The 15,454-nt window shown below is 35.1% G+C and overlaps 1 protein-coding gene across 1 annotated transcript in view; it reads right to left on the bottom strand.

The window, feature by feature from the left end:
* Positions 1 to 3,136: 3,136 nt before the first annotated feature.
* LOC149782666 (uncharacterized) overlaps positions 3,137 to 15,454 on the bottom strand; it is an 83,990-nt gene continuing 71,672 nt past the window's right edge. The window contains exons 18-21 of the mRNA XM_089935163.1: positions 11,661 to 11,796; positions 11,176 to 11,307; positions 10,572 to 10,764; positions 3,137 to 3,448 (exon numbers count right to left, since the gene is read on the bottom strand). Coding sequence (XP_089791289.1) covers positions 3,433 to 3,448; positions 10,572 to 10,764; positions 11,176 to 11,307; positions 11,661 to 11,796 — 477 coding nt within the window. The 3' untranslated portion in view covers positions 3,137 to 3,432. The remainder of the gene's footprint in view (positions 3,449 to 10,571; positions 10,765 to 11,175; positions 11,308 to 11,660; positions 11,797 to 15,454) is intronic.

Below are 15,454 nucleotides of genomic sequence, written 5' to 3'. Positions count from 1 at the left end.
TAGAACACATACACACACAAACATACATATACACACAAACACACACACACACACACACACACACACACACACACACATATATATATATATATATATATATATATATATATATATATATATATATATATATATATATATATATATATATATATATATATGTTTTTGAATGAGACAAATAGACAATTAATTAAGGAAACATTAGAACAAGTGAACTCAATGGTATGCTTCAGTTATCATTTCAAAAATCTATTTTTAATAAGAATAATAATAAAATAGCATTCAGAAATATTTACGTCATAATCTGGTGCTGTTTTAGGAATGTGATGTATTCCGTTTTGCCCCGGCCGAGTCATACCAGAGACTTTAATAATGGTACTAACAGCTGCCTCGCTTGGCGTTCAGCATTAAGAGGTTAGTGTTAGGACTGGTCGGCCTGGTGTCAGGATAATGTGACTGGGTGGGACATCATGCTACATGTCTGCGGCATGATGCCCCGGTGCTAGACATCACTATAAACTGCCACATTGCAGACATCGTAGCGATATGACTGAAAAATTGTTAAAGCTACGTTAAAAGTCAAAATCACCTCACATCACATATTCAGTTTTGCACTCTGCTGTTTACAAGTCACATAAACGGGTTCGTTGTCACAAACAGAAAACAATGTACGTCAAGTAGTATAGATAAGGTAGTAGAATGAGTATTTGACTTGTTGTAACGTTGATTAGTTGAGTAAAGTAGCACAGTTGTATTATTATTAGGTGAAAATATAGAAAACAAAGTCATAATTAAAGTTTTCTATGGTGATAACTTCATGTTAAAAGTAAAATGGTCTGTATCTCGCTTTAAAATTAACTGTTGTGTTTGTGTGTACGTGTCTGTCTCTCTATGTTTCTGTGTGTGTACGTGAGAGAGTTTGAGTAGGTCAGTAAACGGAGCATATTGATTCTATAGTGGATATTTCAAAATTAGTTTGTTTTTATACATATATATGTTATCTTGTTTGAAACATACATTTCATTCACCTATCAGTCACCTTTCCAATAAATATGATTTAAAAATAATAAAAATAGTACATTCCAGCATGTTACAGTCAAGGAACGTTTCACAAAATCCATTTGCTTACATATTAACTTCAGTTTGTATTGTAAATCTCAGTTCATCGATGTTTAGTAGGATGTGTCTTCCTTTAATGTTGATAATTTGCAGACGTATACAATTTAAACCTGAGGGAGTACAGTTAATTTATTTTCCAATAGGAGTAGATTGGAATATAGATTTATATTCCATTCACAAGTTAACGATAGAGACATTTAAGATTTCACAAGTCACATATGGTCTTGTGTCAACACAAATCATTTTGTTATTCACATTTCCTTGCACATACAAACAACATACATCATCACCTTAGAATAATGTGGACATATTCGATTGTTTATACATTTATACCTGTAATCTGGGCCAGTGTCGTAGATTGTCCAATGAATAATTTTGAATCTTGAATATAATTATAAATTGTTGACGATGCTGTGCACATGTACTAATTCTTGCTTTCTAAAGTTGGAACTGTTGTATGTATGGGGTTTAATATTCAGGAATTTTTCATATTTAGTGTACCCTTTAGAGTCTGGGGATATATTTACTTAAATAAATGGGTTTGAATTTGTGGGGTTAAAATGTATTTTTAAATAATCGTATTTTACTAAGTATGAAATATATGAAAGATGCTATTCCATGAGGTGCTTGTTTATTTACCTTAAATTCAATATATATGCTTTGACATTTGTTTAAGAACATAACATATGTCATTTGATGCGGTAGACAGAGAAGAGTAAAGCAAATGTTACGGTATTACAATTGTATTTTATTCCAAATCACTACAGGAGGGTGACTGTTATACGTCATGTAATAACAAAATATTAATGTAAAGTACTATTATCTATCATATTCCGTATTCGACGTAATGTTTTCACATGCCGAAAGAGGTTAACCTACTGCTTTGTAAAAACTATCGAACAAAACTATACGTTCTGAACGCGTGTATCTCGATCACTTCGTGATATTCTTGGAAGGTACTGGCATGGATGCATCCATGGATGCTTGTTACACCATACTGTTGTTGGTTTAATCAGCATCAGAAATTGAGCTTGCTGGTGTTGTATAGAACACAAGCATGTCAGGAGAGAGACAGTACCTCCAAAATTGAAGAGTGTTCAAAATTAGCTACATGGGATCGAATTCTTTTAGTGCATACAGTTCATACGAACATCGTTGTTGACATTTTTGTGGTGCACGTTTGACAATGTTGGGGTGGGTGTGTTTTTATATTGCGGTCCAGTCTCACACAATTTACCAATATAATTTATTTCAAGCCCATGGTATTACGTTGAATACGGTACTTGGTGAAGTTAATTCGGTTCATCTTTAGCATTATTTATAACAAAATGTATTCAAGGTAAACTTATCATAGATGCATGTATATGGAAGCGAACCGTGTTATCCCGCTTTTAATTATAATAGCAATGCTTTGAATTTGTTGCTGAAGAATAAAAAACCTTCACATAGATACTTGATAAATCTTAAGAAAATAATATGTATAAAAGATAGAAGTAGCGGCCATCTAATACGTATCTGTGATAGATGCTAAACTCATGGGGTCCCACTAAAGAGCGAATCAGTCACCTGCTTGAGGTCCATTCTTTGCACTACTTCAAAGGACCTCAATACAACAGTCTTCGTCATCTGAAGTGTTTATAAATGCTAATCCTGCAAATAATTTAACTTTTGCACGACTCCTCTGCGAGCCATTCAAAACCGAAGATTGATACTTTATGCCCAGCATCACAAAACACGACACAAATACCTAATACAAAGGATTATTCCTACCTCAAATTGCTAAGCAATTGGGCATGAGAATATCCCACGAATTCCTTATGTTAAGAAATTAGGGAGGATGCATGCTACGAACCTAACTGATTCTATCATAAAGTCTCTTCTATACAGTACGTTATGACGTCTGCTCCTCGATCTTGGCTAATTACACGGTCTGAGAAATATCTTCCTAACACAGACTTCCCGTGATCAACAAATAATCACTAAAATCAAGCGAAGCTAAATACGGAGACGAAAATACAAATAACACATACTACTGGTTTATTACAGTAAAATCTTCAAAGAACTAAAGTTTTATATTGAATGATATTATTCAGCATACCTTTTAATTAAAACATATTTACAAAGTTAAAGATAAAACAAAAAGTGGAGCTCTTTACACAAAAATACAGTAGGGAATTATGATTTTTTAAAATTTACATTTATCTTATCATGAGAGCATCACATACAATGGCAATAACCATATAACTGTAATCTTTAAGTTGTGTTCCACTGATGTTTTCATTTCCCTCGGGATTCAGAATGAACAGTCTTGCAGGATCATGCTGAGCTTCTCCTAGAATGTAACGATAATATACTTTGGAGTATTAGCATATGTGTGTTTGTGTATGTGAGTATGTGTGTGCGTATGTGATATACATGTGTATAATATATACACTATCTCTTTTGCCCAGTTTAATACAAAAATAATGCATTTAACAAATGCTGTAGCAAGTTAGAAGATAATTAAAAGCCGACAACATCATGTTGTGTATTAACAAAGGTATTTTAACTCTTTGCACTCTTGTCATAGCCTAAGTATATAGCTTAATAATTACAATAATTGTCAACGGACTTAGACCTAAGTAACTATAAAGAAACTAGAAAAAAGCTATTTTGTTTCTAATAATCGTTCGTACACGTCATCGTATTCATGTGACCTTACTATTGCTATTTATGGTTAATTTAATTGTTTGTTTGTTTTAATGTTTTATTTCATTACATAGCATTGTAACGTAACATTGTATGGTGGACTTGACCTTGTCCAAAATTGAATTAATTTCTGCTTTATCTGATGACTTTTTATTTAGTTTGTGTAAAAAATCAATAATAGCTTCATTATTCCCTTTGTGTATGAGATAATTATCAGGATTATATTTCAGGTAGACAAGAATTGGTAAATATGTTGATCAGGGTCAGGTACTTGGAGATTCCTAAGTGAATTTTGTAGCCTATTGTTTTGTCAATAATCAAGGCTCATTAGATCATACTAGAAAGGTTATTTTCAATTAGTTAATGGTTCTTTTCAGAAAATGCTAATTGTTACCTGAGGTCAAGCAGAGAACTATATTATATTGTGACTGTGATGATTTAACTGTCGTGATGTAATATCTAGCACTTTGAGTTGCATTATGTTGTGACCAGTTTGGGCTGAATTTTATTTTGTCCAAATTATTGAATTCTAGTGATTATTATCTCTGGAAATACAAAAGTGCTCTGATAAAAGTCTTGGATAAAGACATTCACTGGAATTTACACTGAATTAAAACCTGGAATAATATTTCTGTGATTCAACAATAGACTGTTGACGCATCAGAGCTTTGCAGGCCATAATAGTCACGTCATCGCCTTCAATTCTGGATCTCTTCGGGACTTTAACTGAATTTTATTCAGGACTTTTTATTACTAGGACTTGTCTCGTTAATTCTTGGAATGTTTTTTGATGTAATTCGCAATACCGTAAGTTTATTTTCTCATTTTTTTTACTTTGTATTATAGGGAAATAAATATTTGTTATATTTTACAAAGCTTGTTTTCTTCAGTCTTTTCTGGTAATAGTTTTAAGAGCATAGACTCGTGGCAGAAAATACGGCGCTCGTCCTTGGGATAAAAATATTGCTAAAATATTTCAGAAAACTTTGTTTTTAAAATTTAAATTCCCCATGTTTCGGAATTTTTAAATCCCTAGTATTATTTCACATTTTAGAAATCTTTAGTGATATCAGCAATCTTTTACAATGTCATCTGATGTGGAGATATTTATTTCAAATCCTACCCAGGAGCAGTTAGATTCCCTACAAAACGATGGATTGCTTCAACTTGTCAGAAAATATGGTGTTTCTGAGGCAAAAAGCTTCTTTAACGAAGCAAGAAAAAAATATATTTTGGTCCAATATTTGGTGGAAAATAATGTTTCGGATAAAAGTGGTTTGGAGTTGATTAGTACGTCTGTATCAGACTCTAACATAAAGGTAATGGAATTAAAATTAAATACAAGATCTAATTGCAGTCAAGAAAGCTTGAGCTTCAGAAGGAGAAACAAGATAAACATATGCAATTAGATAAAGAGGAAAGAGAGGGGAGTATGTAATTGGAGAAAGAAGTGAAACAAATGCAATTAGATGATAAAGAGAGGAGAATGCAATTGGAGAAAAAGGAGAAACAAATGCAGATGCAATTAGATAATGAGGAAAGAGAGAGGAAAATGCTACTGGAGAAAGAGGAGCTAGAGAGACACAAATGCAGTTACAGAAAGAAGAAAAACAAACGCTGTTGGTGAAAGAGGAGAGAGAGAGACAAATGCAAATATAAAAGAAAAGGAAGAAAGAGAATTTTAATTTAGATTAAAGGAATTAGAGCTGGCAAGTGAAACGTACATTCCTACTTTACATAAAAATTCAACTTTTGATGTTACTAAGAATATTAGGTTAGTGCCCCCTTTCAGAGAAAAGTAGGTAGATCAATATTTTCCTCATTTTAAAGAAATTGCTGAAAATTCGAAATGGCCAAGAGACTCGATTATTACAGATTGCACTGTTTGGTAAAGCCCGAGACATATATTCATCCCTGTCAGTACACAAAGTGCTGACTATGATCTGGTTAAAGAATGCATCTTAAAGTGTTTTGAGTTAGTCCTTGAGGCTTAATGGCACAAATTCAGGAACTAGAAATAATAGAAGCTGGATAAACTCATGTCGAATTTGCACGAGAAAAAGAGCAGTTATTTGATAGGTGTTGCTTAGCCAGCGAAATTGATCAAGATTGCAAAAATCTAAGACAAATCTAATTACTTAAAGAGTTCAAGACCTTTGTACATAGTAACATTAAGAATTATATTGATGAGCATAAGGTCGAAACTTTAACAAAATGCTGTTCGTACTGCTGACGAGTATTCCTTAGCTCATAAAGTTTCTTTTGTAAGGACGTCTTCCACTCAAAATCCCTGTGGTCGTAAACAATCTTTCAGCCTATAACGAGCCTTTCCAAATTTCAATCTGGTACAGCTGTTAGAAATCACGTTCCTGATAAGATTGATCAGAAATCCTTATCTCTTCCTAAGTGTACCTATTGCACAATAAAGGGCACGTTATTTCTGAATGCCACAAATTGAAAAATAAGCATCAGAATCAAGACAGACCTATTCCAAATGCTCTTATTTATAAGATGTCAAGGTCACGGTCATGTATTGAAAGCAATACATTTGTTGGGTCTAATAAACACAGTCTGATTTTATTATGGAGAATTATGAACATTCATTGCGAAGGGTTCTATATCAGTCATAAGTAATTCGGCCATGAAAATTTTAAGGGACATAGGAGTTTCTCATAGTCTTTTGTTATCAGGTACTTTGCCTTTTCGGAGAAGTCTTCTTCTAACAAGAGTGTTCTTATTCAAGGAGTAGAGTGCGGCTTTCTTAATGTTCCTCTCCATTGTGTAAATTTGTCACATGCTTAGTCTCAGGACCCGTGACAATAGGAGCAGTGTTTTCTTTACCGATTGAGGGCATTCGTTTATTACTAGGCAATGACCTACTTGGAGATACCGTTGTGGTTAATCCACTTGTAACTGACAAGCCATGTTTGGATCAGAAAGTTGATCTTGTTGAAAAAGAATTCAATGATTTATACCCAGTTTGTGCAGTTACTAGAGCTATGGCAACGAAAGCTCTTGAGAATGATGTTGATCAGGAAAATATTCATTTAGCTGACACATGTATTGGTCCGCCTTTGATGAGGTCACTTTAACTCCTTGTTTTGATCAATCAAAAGGTATTGATCACAGCGATCCTCTTTTAACGACTCATTCTCTTTATTCTAATCAGGTTGACAAACGACAAGTACTTTTCGTCGAATAGGACAAATATCCTGAGAACTTCTGTTTGTTTCAAAGGGTCATTAGTGAATCTGAAGCCACATAAGTACATGTTTCTTATTTCATTAAAATGGGATTCTTAAGAGAAAATGGAGACCACCCGAGGTACCTGCTGGTGACGAATGGTCCGTGAACTATCAAATTGAAGATCCAAAATCTACAGACAGGAAATGCTTAGTCTGCACCATGAAACTCCTTTGGCTGGTCATTTAGTGATTTGTAATACGTATCACAAGAAAATGACTCACTTTTAGTGGCCAAAAATTAAAAATGATGTTTTTTAAATACTGCAGATCTTGTCACACTTGTCAAATGGTAGGAACACCCCATCAGAAGATACCTAAGGCTCATCTGCAACCTATTCCAATATTTGACGAACCATTTAGCAGAGTAATGGTAGATTGTGTTGGTCCGTTGCCTAAGACCAAGTCAGGTAACCATACTTGTTGACCATAAAGTGTGCGTCAATAAGATTCCCTGACGCAATTCCTTTAATGATCATTAAAATTCAAAACAATTGTAAAAGTTTCGATAAAGTTGTTTGGCTCAATTTGGTTTTCCCAAATCACGGGTCGAACTTTATGTCTGGAATTGTCCAGCCAATTTAAGCTTGAATTTCGTATTCAGCAATTCAAGTCAAAAGCGAAATTATGGTTTGACAGAACTACAACTCTCTCTTTTTCTTTATGAGTAGAAGTGTATGTATATCTAATTGAATTGTTTGTTTGTTTGTTAAAAAAATCCATTACATGTTATTGTAATGTAACATTGTATGCTGGACTTGACCGTGTCCGAAATTGAGCTAATTTCTGCTTGACCTGATTGACGTTTTATTTCATTTATGTAAACAACTAAAAGAAGCTTCCCTATGTGCATGAGCATATTATCAGGATTTTGCTCAGGTAAACATGATGGGGTAAATATGTTGATCAGGGTCAGGGTTTTGCTGATTCCTACGTTTATTTTGTAGGCTATCGCTTTGTAAATAAACAAGGATTATTAGATGATTCTAGATTGTACTTTTCAATTCGATAATGGTTGTTTTTAGAAAAGCTAATTGTCACCTGATGTAAAGCATACACCTACATTATATTGTGACTGTGAGGATTTAACATGCGTGCTGTAACATCTAGCACTTTGAGTTGTATTATGTTGTGACCAGTTTGGGCTGAATTTTATTTTGTTCAAATTATTGAATTCTAGTGATTATTATCTCTGGAAATACAAAAGTGCTCTGATAAAATTCTTGGATAAAGACATTCCATGGAATTTATACTGACTTAAAACTAGACATATCAGCACTTCGCAGGCCATAACAGACACGTCATCGCCTTCAATTTTCGATCTCTTCGGGACTTTTAATTACATTAATTAATCTGACAATTCTATATGCAACGCAGCAAAGATGTCAATGCAGCTTTATTTGATACAGACCAAATTTGCCTCAGTTCAAACAGACCCTATATATATATATATATATATATATATATATATATATATATATATATATATATATATATATATATATAGAGAGAGAGAGAGAGAGAGAGAGAGAGAGAGAGAGAGAGAGAGATAATGATATATAGAGAGAGGTAGGGAGAGAGATTGTTTTGCACTGCAATCGGTTGCATCATCAATCTGGAATTCCCTTTCGTAGAGTTCATGCAGAGTTTCGAAGCTCACCCACCCAAGGTTGTGCCGACTGCGTTGACTCAGTCCGACACCGATTCACCTTTCCATCGCTCCTCTTTTTTCCGCCAAATCTAATTTGAGGCTTTCTCGGCCGGTTTCCCAAATTTGGTTACTAACTTCCTAATGTAATCGTGATAACTATCATGGCACGCCAAACGGTATGTGATGCAAAGCTAGATTCCATGCCTTACTTCCATTCTGCAGGCATGGATGAGTGGCTAATATTTGCCTAATCTATTCGCATGAGCCTCCCCTATTCTAACTTTCCATGGCACTGTCAGTTCTAACAAAATAACTTATTTGGTACATGTTGACCACATTGCAATACCAGATCTGAAGATGGTGATTTTTATATATATCTGACTGCATTTCCCAATCCTGCGCTGTTGTCAATATGCCTCTTGTTTCAGTTTTTTATGTCTCACTCCTTTTCAGAAACCTGAGTTTACAAAGTTTACAGTTAAGGTCAATAGCTTTCCCCCATATCTTTAGGTTTGTTTGTGTAGGGAGAACATCATACACTGAGCGTAAGAGGAAGCTGATGTTCAACTCTCTAGAAGTCACTCAAAGATAGTTTCATGGACCTCGCACTTTCAAAGCGTAACCATTTCCCCTGCTTCACCGTGCTGACATATTTGACTTGACCGTTTTCCTCTTCTGTAAGACCTGCTTCCTTCCGGACCATGACACGCTTCACTTTAATGCCTGCTGCTTGTCATGTAGGTCTTTACAGACTTATTAACCCCAATCTTCCTGCTGCTACAGTACATTCTATTTCGTTTTGTTTCCGTCTGGACTCCGCCTCTTCAGCCGCATTAACTGCCACCCACTTCCTTCATGTCCATACCTGTCCTGCTGCTTTTCGCACCTCCTCATCTGCACTGTCTTCCATCATCATCATCTGCCTGGCCGTAGTCACCTTGAACTTCTCTGTCACTGAAGCTTGATGCCGGTAGTGTATAAGCCGATACTGCTGAAGCTCCTTGGCAATTCCCATCCATCGCTGTAGGTATGTTTTAAAAATTCTATAGACTCCTTCTACGGCCATCAATGGGACTTGGTAAACTAGAAGTGGCCAAAGAATTTTTGATAACACCAGGTCTTGTACTTACCACGTAGTTCACTCTCTTCGATGGCTTCCGTCCAGTATTTGGCTTGTAGCTTCCTGTCGGCTACACTCTCACTGTCTTTCATGGAGTCCTTAAACCACTTGCCGAGGCTCTTAATTGGTTGTTGTTTGCTCTGTCTGAACCTGTATCTATCATGAACCTTCCGTTTCTTCAGGACCAGATTGTTTACTTAGATGACATGGTTTCATACTGACCCATTTAATCAGCATTCCAAAATCTTCTAACAGTCTTCTACTTACTGATACTGACTTGAATGAGATTGTCACAACATCCGTGAAGTATGCTGCCAAAGTCCAGATGAAATAACTGGTCCTCAGCCATTCTTCTCTGCTGAATTTACAAGCAGATTCATTGAAGTGAAACTAGTACCACCGAAATAGAAATAACATCGAAAGTAGTTGTAGGAATAAATATACATTTGATGAGTTGTTGTGTAGTAGTCTCCTTCGGAGTGCACCACATATGTTCTGAAAGCAAAGGCCAAGAATGTTCCTTTTGTGACTTTGTCTGCATTCGCAGCCTTATTGTGATATGTGCTCATCATTTAATTCTCAATGGCGGCTAATAACATTCATGTTTCTGTCTCAGCTTGACGGAAAAGGTCGCGGATATTCCGATCACAGCAATGAACTGACTATGTGATAAAGGAGAACCACGGTCAATTACTCGTTAAATTGGCCATGTGGAAATTACATTGTAGTAAAGGATTCAGAAATTTTTTCATACCTTCTGTATACCACTTCAATGACGCCATAGAAGAACATCCCTACACACAGGAATAGAAGACAGAGGTATAGCTTCATTCTGGTAAGCAGATAACCGCTGTAGCCAAATGCAATAATAAACCCAATCGATTCCCACAGCCGATAATTGGCGAATGCAGCTTCGGTATTCTTCGTAAACAAGAAGCCACATAGTGCTGAAAACCAAGACAGGCAATCATGTTCAGACATAATTCACGATTCATGATGTCTGTTACAACGTTATTGCTTCAACAACATTATGAATACTGTATTTTTCACAACATATATATTCTATGTTGGCTGTGCTAGCTGTAAAATTAGACAACACCTTGACTACTGAAATGGCTTGTCATAATAAAAAAACTAACTCGAAGGAAGAGGTTTAATCATTATTTATCTATAAGAAAACGTTATCATCTTTAAAGAAAGTGATCTTGTTTTGAGTGAGATAATAATAATAATAATAATAATAATAATAATAATAATAATAATACTTGAGCTTAAAAGTATTAGAGTTGTTAAATATTTTTAAAATGAGATTAGTGTTCCTTTTGATAACAAAATGATATAGATTTGTAAAACCTCACCATTTATCTGTGTCTGAATAACAGCGTCGCCCATTCCCCATAGGGCTGCCAAGATGTAAAAGATATACACAGTATCCGGGTCTGGTAGCCATATCAACATAGCTATCTGACATCCTCCGTGAACGATGAATGCTACAAAAAAAGAATAAAGGGAATAATGAGCCTATACAATTATATTAATATTTCTTTACTATTTGAGAAAGATCTTATTAAAGAGAGTACATGAGTGTCTTTTCCAGTTACCAGAAGCAAATCCAGAAATATCGTTTAGTAGTGTGTGATCAAATTCACGCTTCATGGCTTCATAGATGTGGTAAAAGATAAAGCTATAAAGTTCAATTCGTAACAGTGCCTGAACAAGGATAAAATGACAAGGTTCTAAACATTGCTATGAGAACACAAAGACGGACGTAAGATGACACTGTTGGAATAGTAACTTTGTTTGTGGCTGACATTGCATTGATGAGATTGACTGAGCTTCTTACCCAGAATGAAGAATGGAATATGCCCAACGTACTGCACGAGAAGAACATAAATATACGAGCAGGCGGCGTCAACCACTCCATAACACATCATGACGAAACCCACATTCCAGACGCCCAATGCACAGCTTACGTAAGACTAGAACGGAATGAAAGAGACTGAAGAATTAAATCGGGAAATGTATTTTTCTGGTCTTTTTGCCTTATGCAATCCCAACCTTTCAACCTATTTGTAGTCTTTCATTTACATTTATATGTCCAACCTCTGATTACCTAATATTTTGTATTTAGTTCTGCTAGTATGTAGTTCTTCATTCTCTGTTTCTCTGATTCATTGTTTATATGTCGGTCCATCCATTACGACATCTGTCTTTCAGTATATCTGACAATATGAATCACTCTCTCTCTCTCTCTCTCTCTCTCTCTCTCTCTCTCTCAGCTAGATCGAAATAATTGCTTAATAAGCCATATGATCACCTCTGCATTCCCTTTATATATGTATAATTTGATCTTTGAGATCAACAACTATATTTTGTTAATCTTCTTTATATACGTAAATTATGAAATGACCTTAATGGTCTACATTATATTCGTAGAAGTAAAAATATTGATAATACTGCCGTCCATGCATAACACAATAATTTTTAGTGCAAGTTGAATCTCCTTTTTTCTACCATAATTAATGTAGTTCTGCCTTTCGTGTCAGTATGATTTGATTGACTGATTGATTGTGAATTTTATGGCGCACCACCAGTATATGGTTATATAGCTTCATTAAGGTTATGTCATAAAATAATATCGTCAAAAGGATTTATTACCAGTGAACGATAACAATACAAAAACACTACCATTATATGGTGGTGAAGATATATAGGGAATGTAGCTGTTCTGTATAAAGGATAACTCTTTAATAACAGATAAATTAGAATGATAAATATTCACTTCCTTAAGAAATTTAAACTACAAGTCACATTTAGTGTATCAAAGAGTCCCTTCGTGTGCTGAACATTGTAGTAATGATCGCGTTCAGGCTGGTGATCGGAACAATCTATTATAAAGTGTTTCTCGGTGAAAATATGCACCTTGGTAGGTCCTGGCATTTTAATATGTAGGGGTGGGTTATATAAGTATAACGAATTTTTCTAAATTTTGCAATCACAATCTCGTTTGTAACGATGGTTTTGTAGGAAGGAGACCATTTGCCAAATTTAGGTTTGATCACAAGGAGCTTGGTATTGACAGCATCATTCCATAATGCAAGCTAATTACTAAAATGAAGATGTTGATATCATGTTTAACATTAGTGTATGTTATTTTAAATATAGATGGTTGTAAAGATAGGTTTACTTCAGCAGCTCGGTCTGCGTTTTCGGTACCTTTAATACCGACATGGCTAGGTAACCAACAGCATTGTATATTGTGAGGGGTACACAGCTTGGTGTGTATGATTGTTCCTATTAGTCAATAGTAGGATTTCAAAGTTTATGTTTTGTAGTGCATGTAGTGCTGATATTAAATCGGAGAAAAGACGACAAAAGTTTGGTTTCGATATATTTCTGGGCAAGGTCTGTTTCCATGATTTCATCTAAAACATTGAACAACTTTCTGTTAAACGAACAGTTGTAGTGTGATTTCCACTAGTGAAGGCGTCATCACCCGTTTTCTCATCCATTGACTCGTCAATATAAAATGGTGTGTAGTTGTTAAATTTGGACAGAAGTTCCATTTAAGTGCTATGAAATTTGGAAGGAGTTTCTGTAGATGATGTTTAACATTGTGCGTCATTAAAATTATGTTGGGTTGTTAAGTAGCCAGGGAAACAGAAGACTTTTTGATTTTTGAACAGTCAATGTCTGTACTGTCAATGCTGGAAAATATTCTAATGCCAAATGTATTTATAACAGTTGGCTTATTTTGGTAAAACGTTATCGATTTGGGTTGGAAAACAGACGCAAAAGTAGAGTTGAAAAGGTTGGATTTTACTTTTAGGTAATATTGCACATATAATGGTTCTTTGCGATGTGATAAAATTTGCTCAGTCGCTTCAGGGAAAAGACTTTCACACGGACATGTCCTAAATGCTCCCAAATCGGGTCGTAATGCTTGATTATGAACTGGGTTCAAGCATCGTAAAGTACCATAAATCATTGAAAATGTTAACAAGACCTATTAACGATGGTTCTGGTAGTTGTTTCAAAACCCTGTATGTATTTCGTAAGGCCCAGTGGATGTATCATGGGCTTCCAAAAGTTCCAAACGTGCAAGTGGTAGATTATATCTTTCTCAATTATTTCAATTGAATTTCAAATATATCCTCTCTTTTCGTCTTTTCAGCTGTCGAAAATCTGCTGAATACGTAGGTTATGACGATTTATTAGAAAACAGAATATAAGGAAGTATATTTGCAATGCTATATTTATAGTTGAGGCTTTTATTGTTTAATTTTAGAATTTTAAGAATCGATTCTTTCCTAACCATTAATTTTTCAGTTCATGTTCCATTCTTTTCAAATGAACGAGAGTTTAAAGTAGATGATGCTCTTTGGATTCGTTCATTATGCAGCAAGCTCAAGTCTGAAATGTGCCGTAAATATTTTAATTCTCAGGCATCCGACGATTGTTAAATGTTCTCAGTGCCTCTCTGCAGTGTATACTGGATTCTTTGCTGTATTTAGAGTATCAGAAGGAGAACAAAGGAATAAAAGATAAGGACAATGGTGATATCAAGAGACATAAGAGGAAAAAGTTAAAGACAATGATGGGAAAGCAAATTAAGAAGACATCCTAGGTCTCGACATGAAAAGCGGATTTCTCGAGACCAGGTCTATGTCTACTACCCGTCTAGCAAGAAGTAGAAGTACCTTAGTATGTTGCATGGGAGAGTTGTTCTTTGGTCTCCCGTTTGCTCAACTACCAGGATCCTTCATTGAGTCGCTTCCTACGACATGCATCTAGGACGCACATTGCTTATTGTACAACTTCGGACCAACAGAGAGACAGTATGTTCTTAGATATGATACTTTGGAAGATAAAACCCAGTTTATATCATTGATTAGTATAGCTTTTGGCTTTTTTCGAGTTTTGATAAATTTCTAACTTTAGGGGAATACTATTGCTATAAAACTATTCCATCATATAGACTACAGTAATGTTCGCAAAGAATATTCATAGTCCCAGTACTGTCATTTCTCGAATCTCTTTACAAGGACAAATATTTAGTCTACTTATCTGACTAATATGAATGCCAATCCAATTTTAAATTGTTTAGTGGAGTCATTTTTTACGTAATATAGGTCTAATTATTGGGAGATTACAGTGCACTGAAATAGGTACATAAACCTGCCATCATCACACGAAAGGGTTATATAGCTATCTTACAAAGGTGTTTAATGACAAATTGATCTGCCATACAATAAACATGCTTGTTACCACGAAGACAAAGAAACTGATTGATTAATCAATACACATCTTATCGCAAATAAGGACTAACATAATATGATCATACTGTCTCATTTCTACAGACCGGTTATATCACTTTAGTGTCTAATTTCTTCAGATCGGGTATATCACATTATAGTCTGACTCTACATCCCCGTTCGTTTGTACCCCCTTACCGATTTCAAAAACGAGAACGTTTAGTGTGATAAAAAGTACACAGAACTGAGTCAAATGAATCATTGATTTATAATTTATAACCTGACTGTGACCAGAATGGCACTAATGCTGGCATCCCCTGCACCATTTCATGCTTAACGGACTTTCCATACTAACACGGCGCCATATTGCGTACACTATATC

This window comes from Sinohyriopsis cumingii, chromosome 15 (assembly GCF_028554795.1).
Source record: "Sinohyriopsis cumingii isolate HCF-2022 chromosome 15, ASM2855479v2, whole genome shotgun sequence".
Lineage (NCBI taxonomy): Eukaryota > Metazoa > Mollusca > Bivalvia > Unionida > Unionidae > Sinohyriopsis > Sinohyriopsis cumingii.
This window is presented reverse-complemented; position numbering and strand designations above follow the sequence as displayed.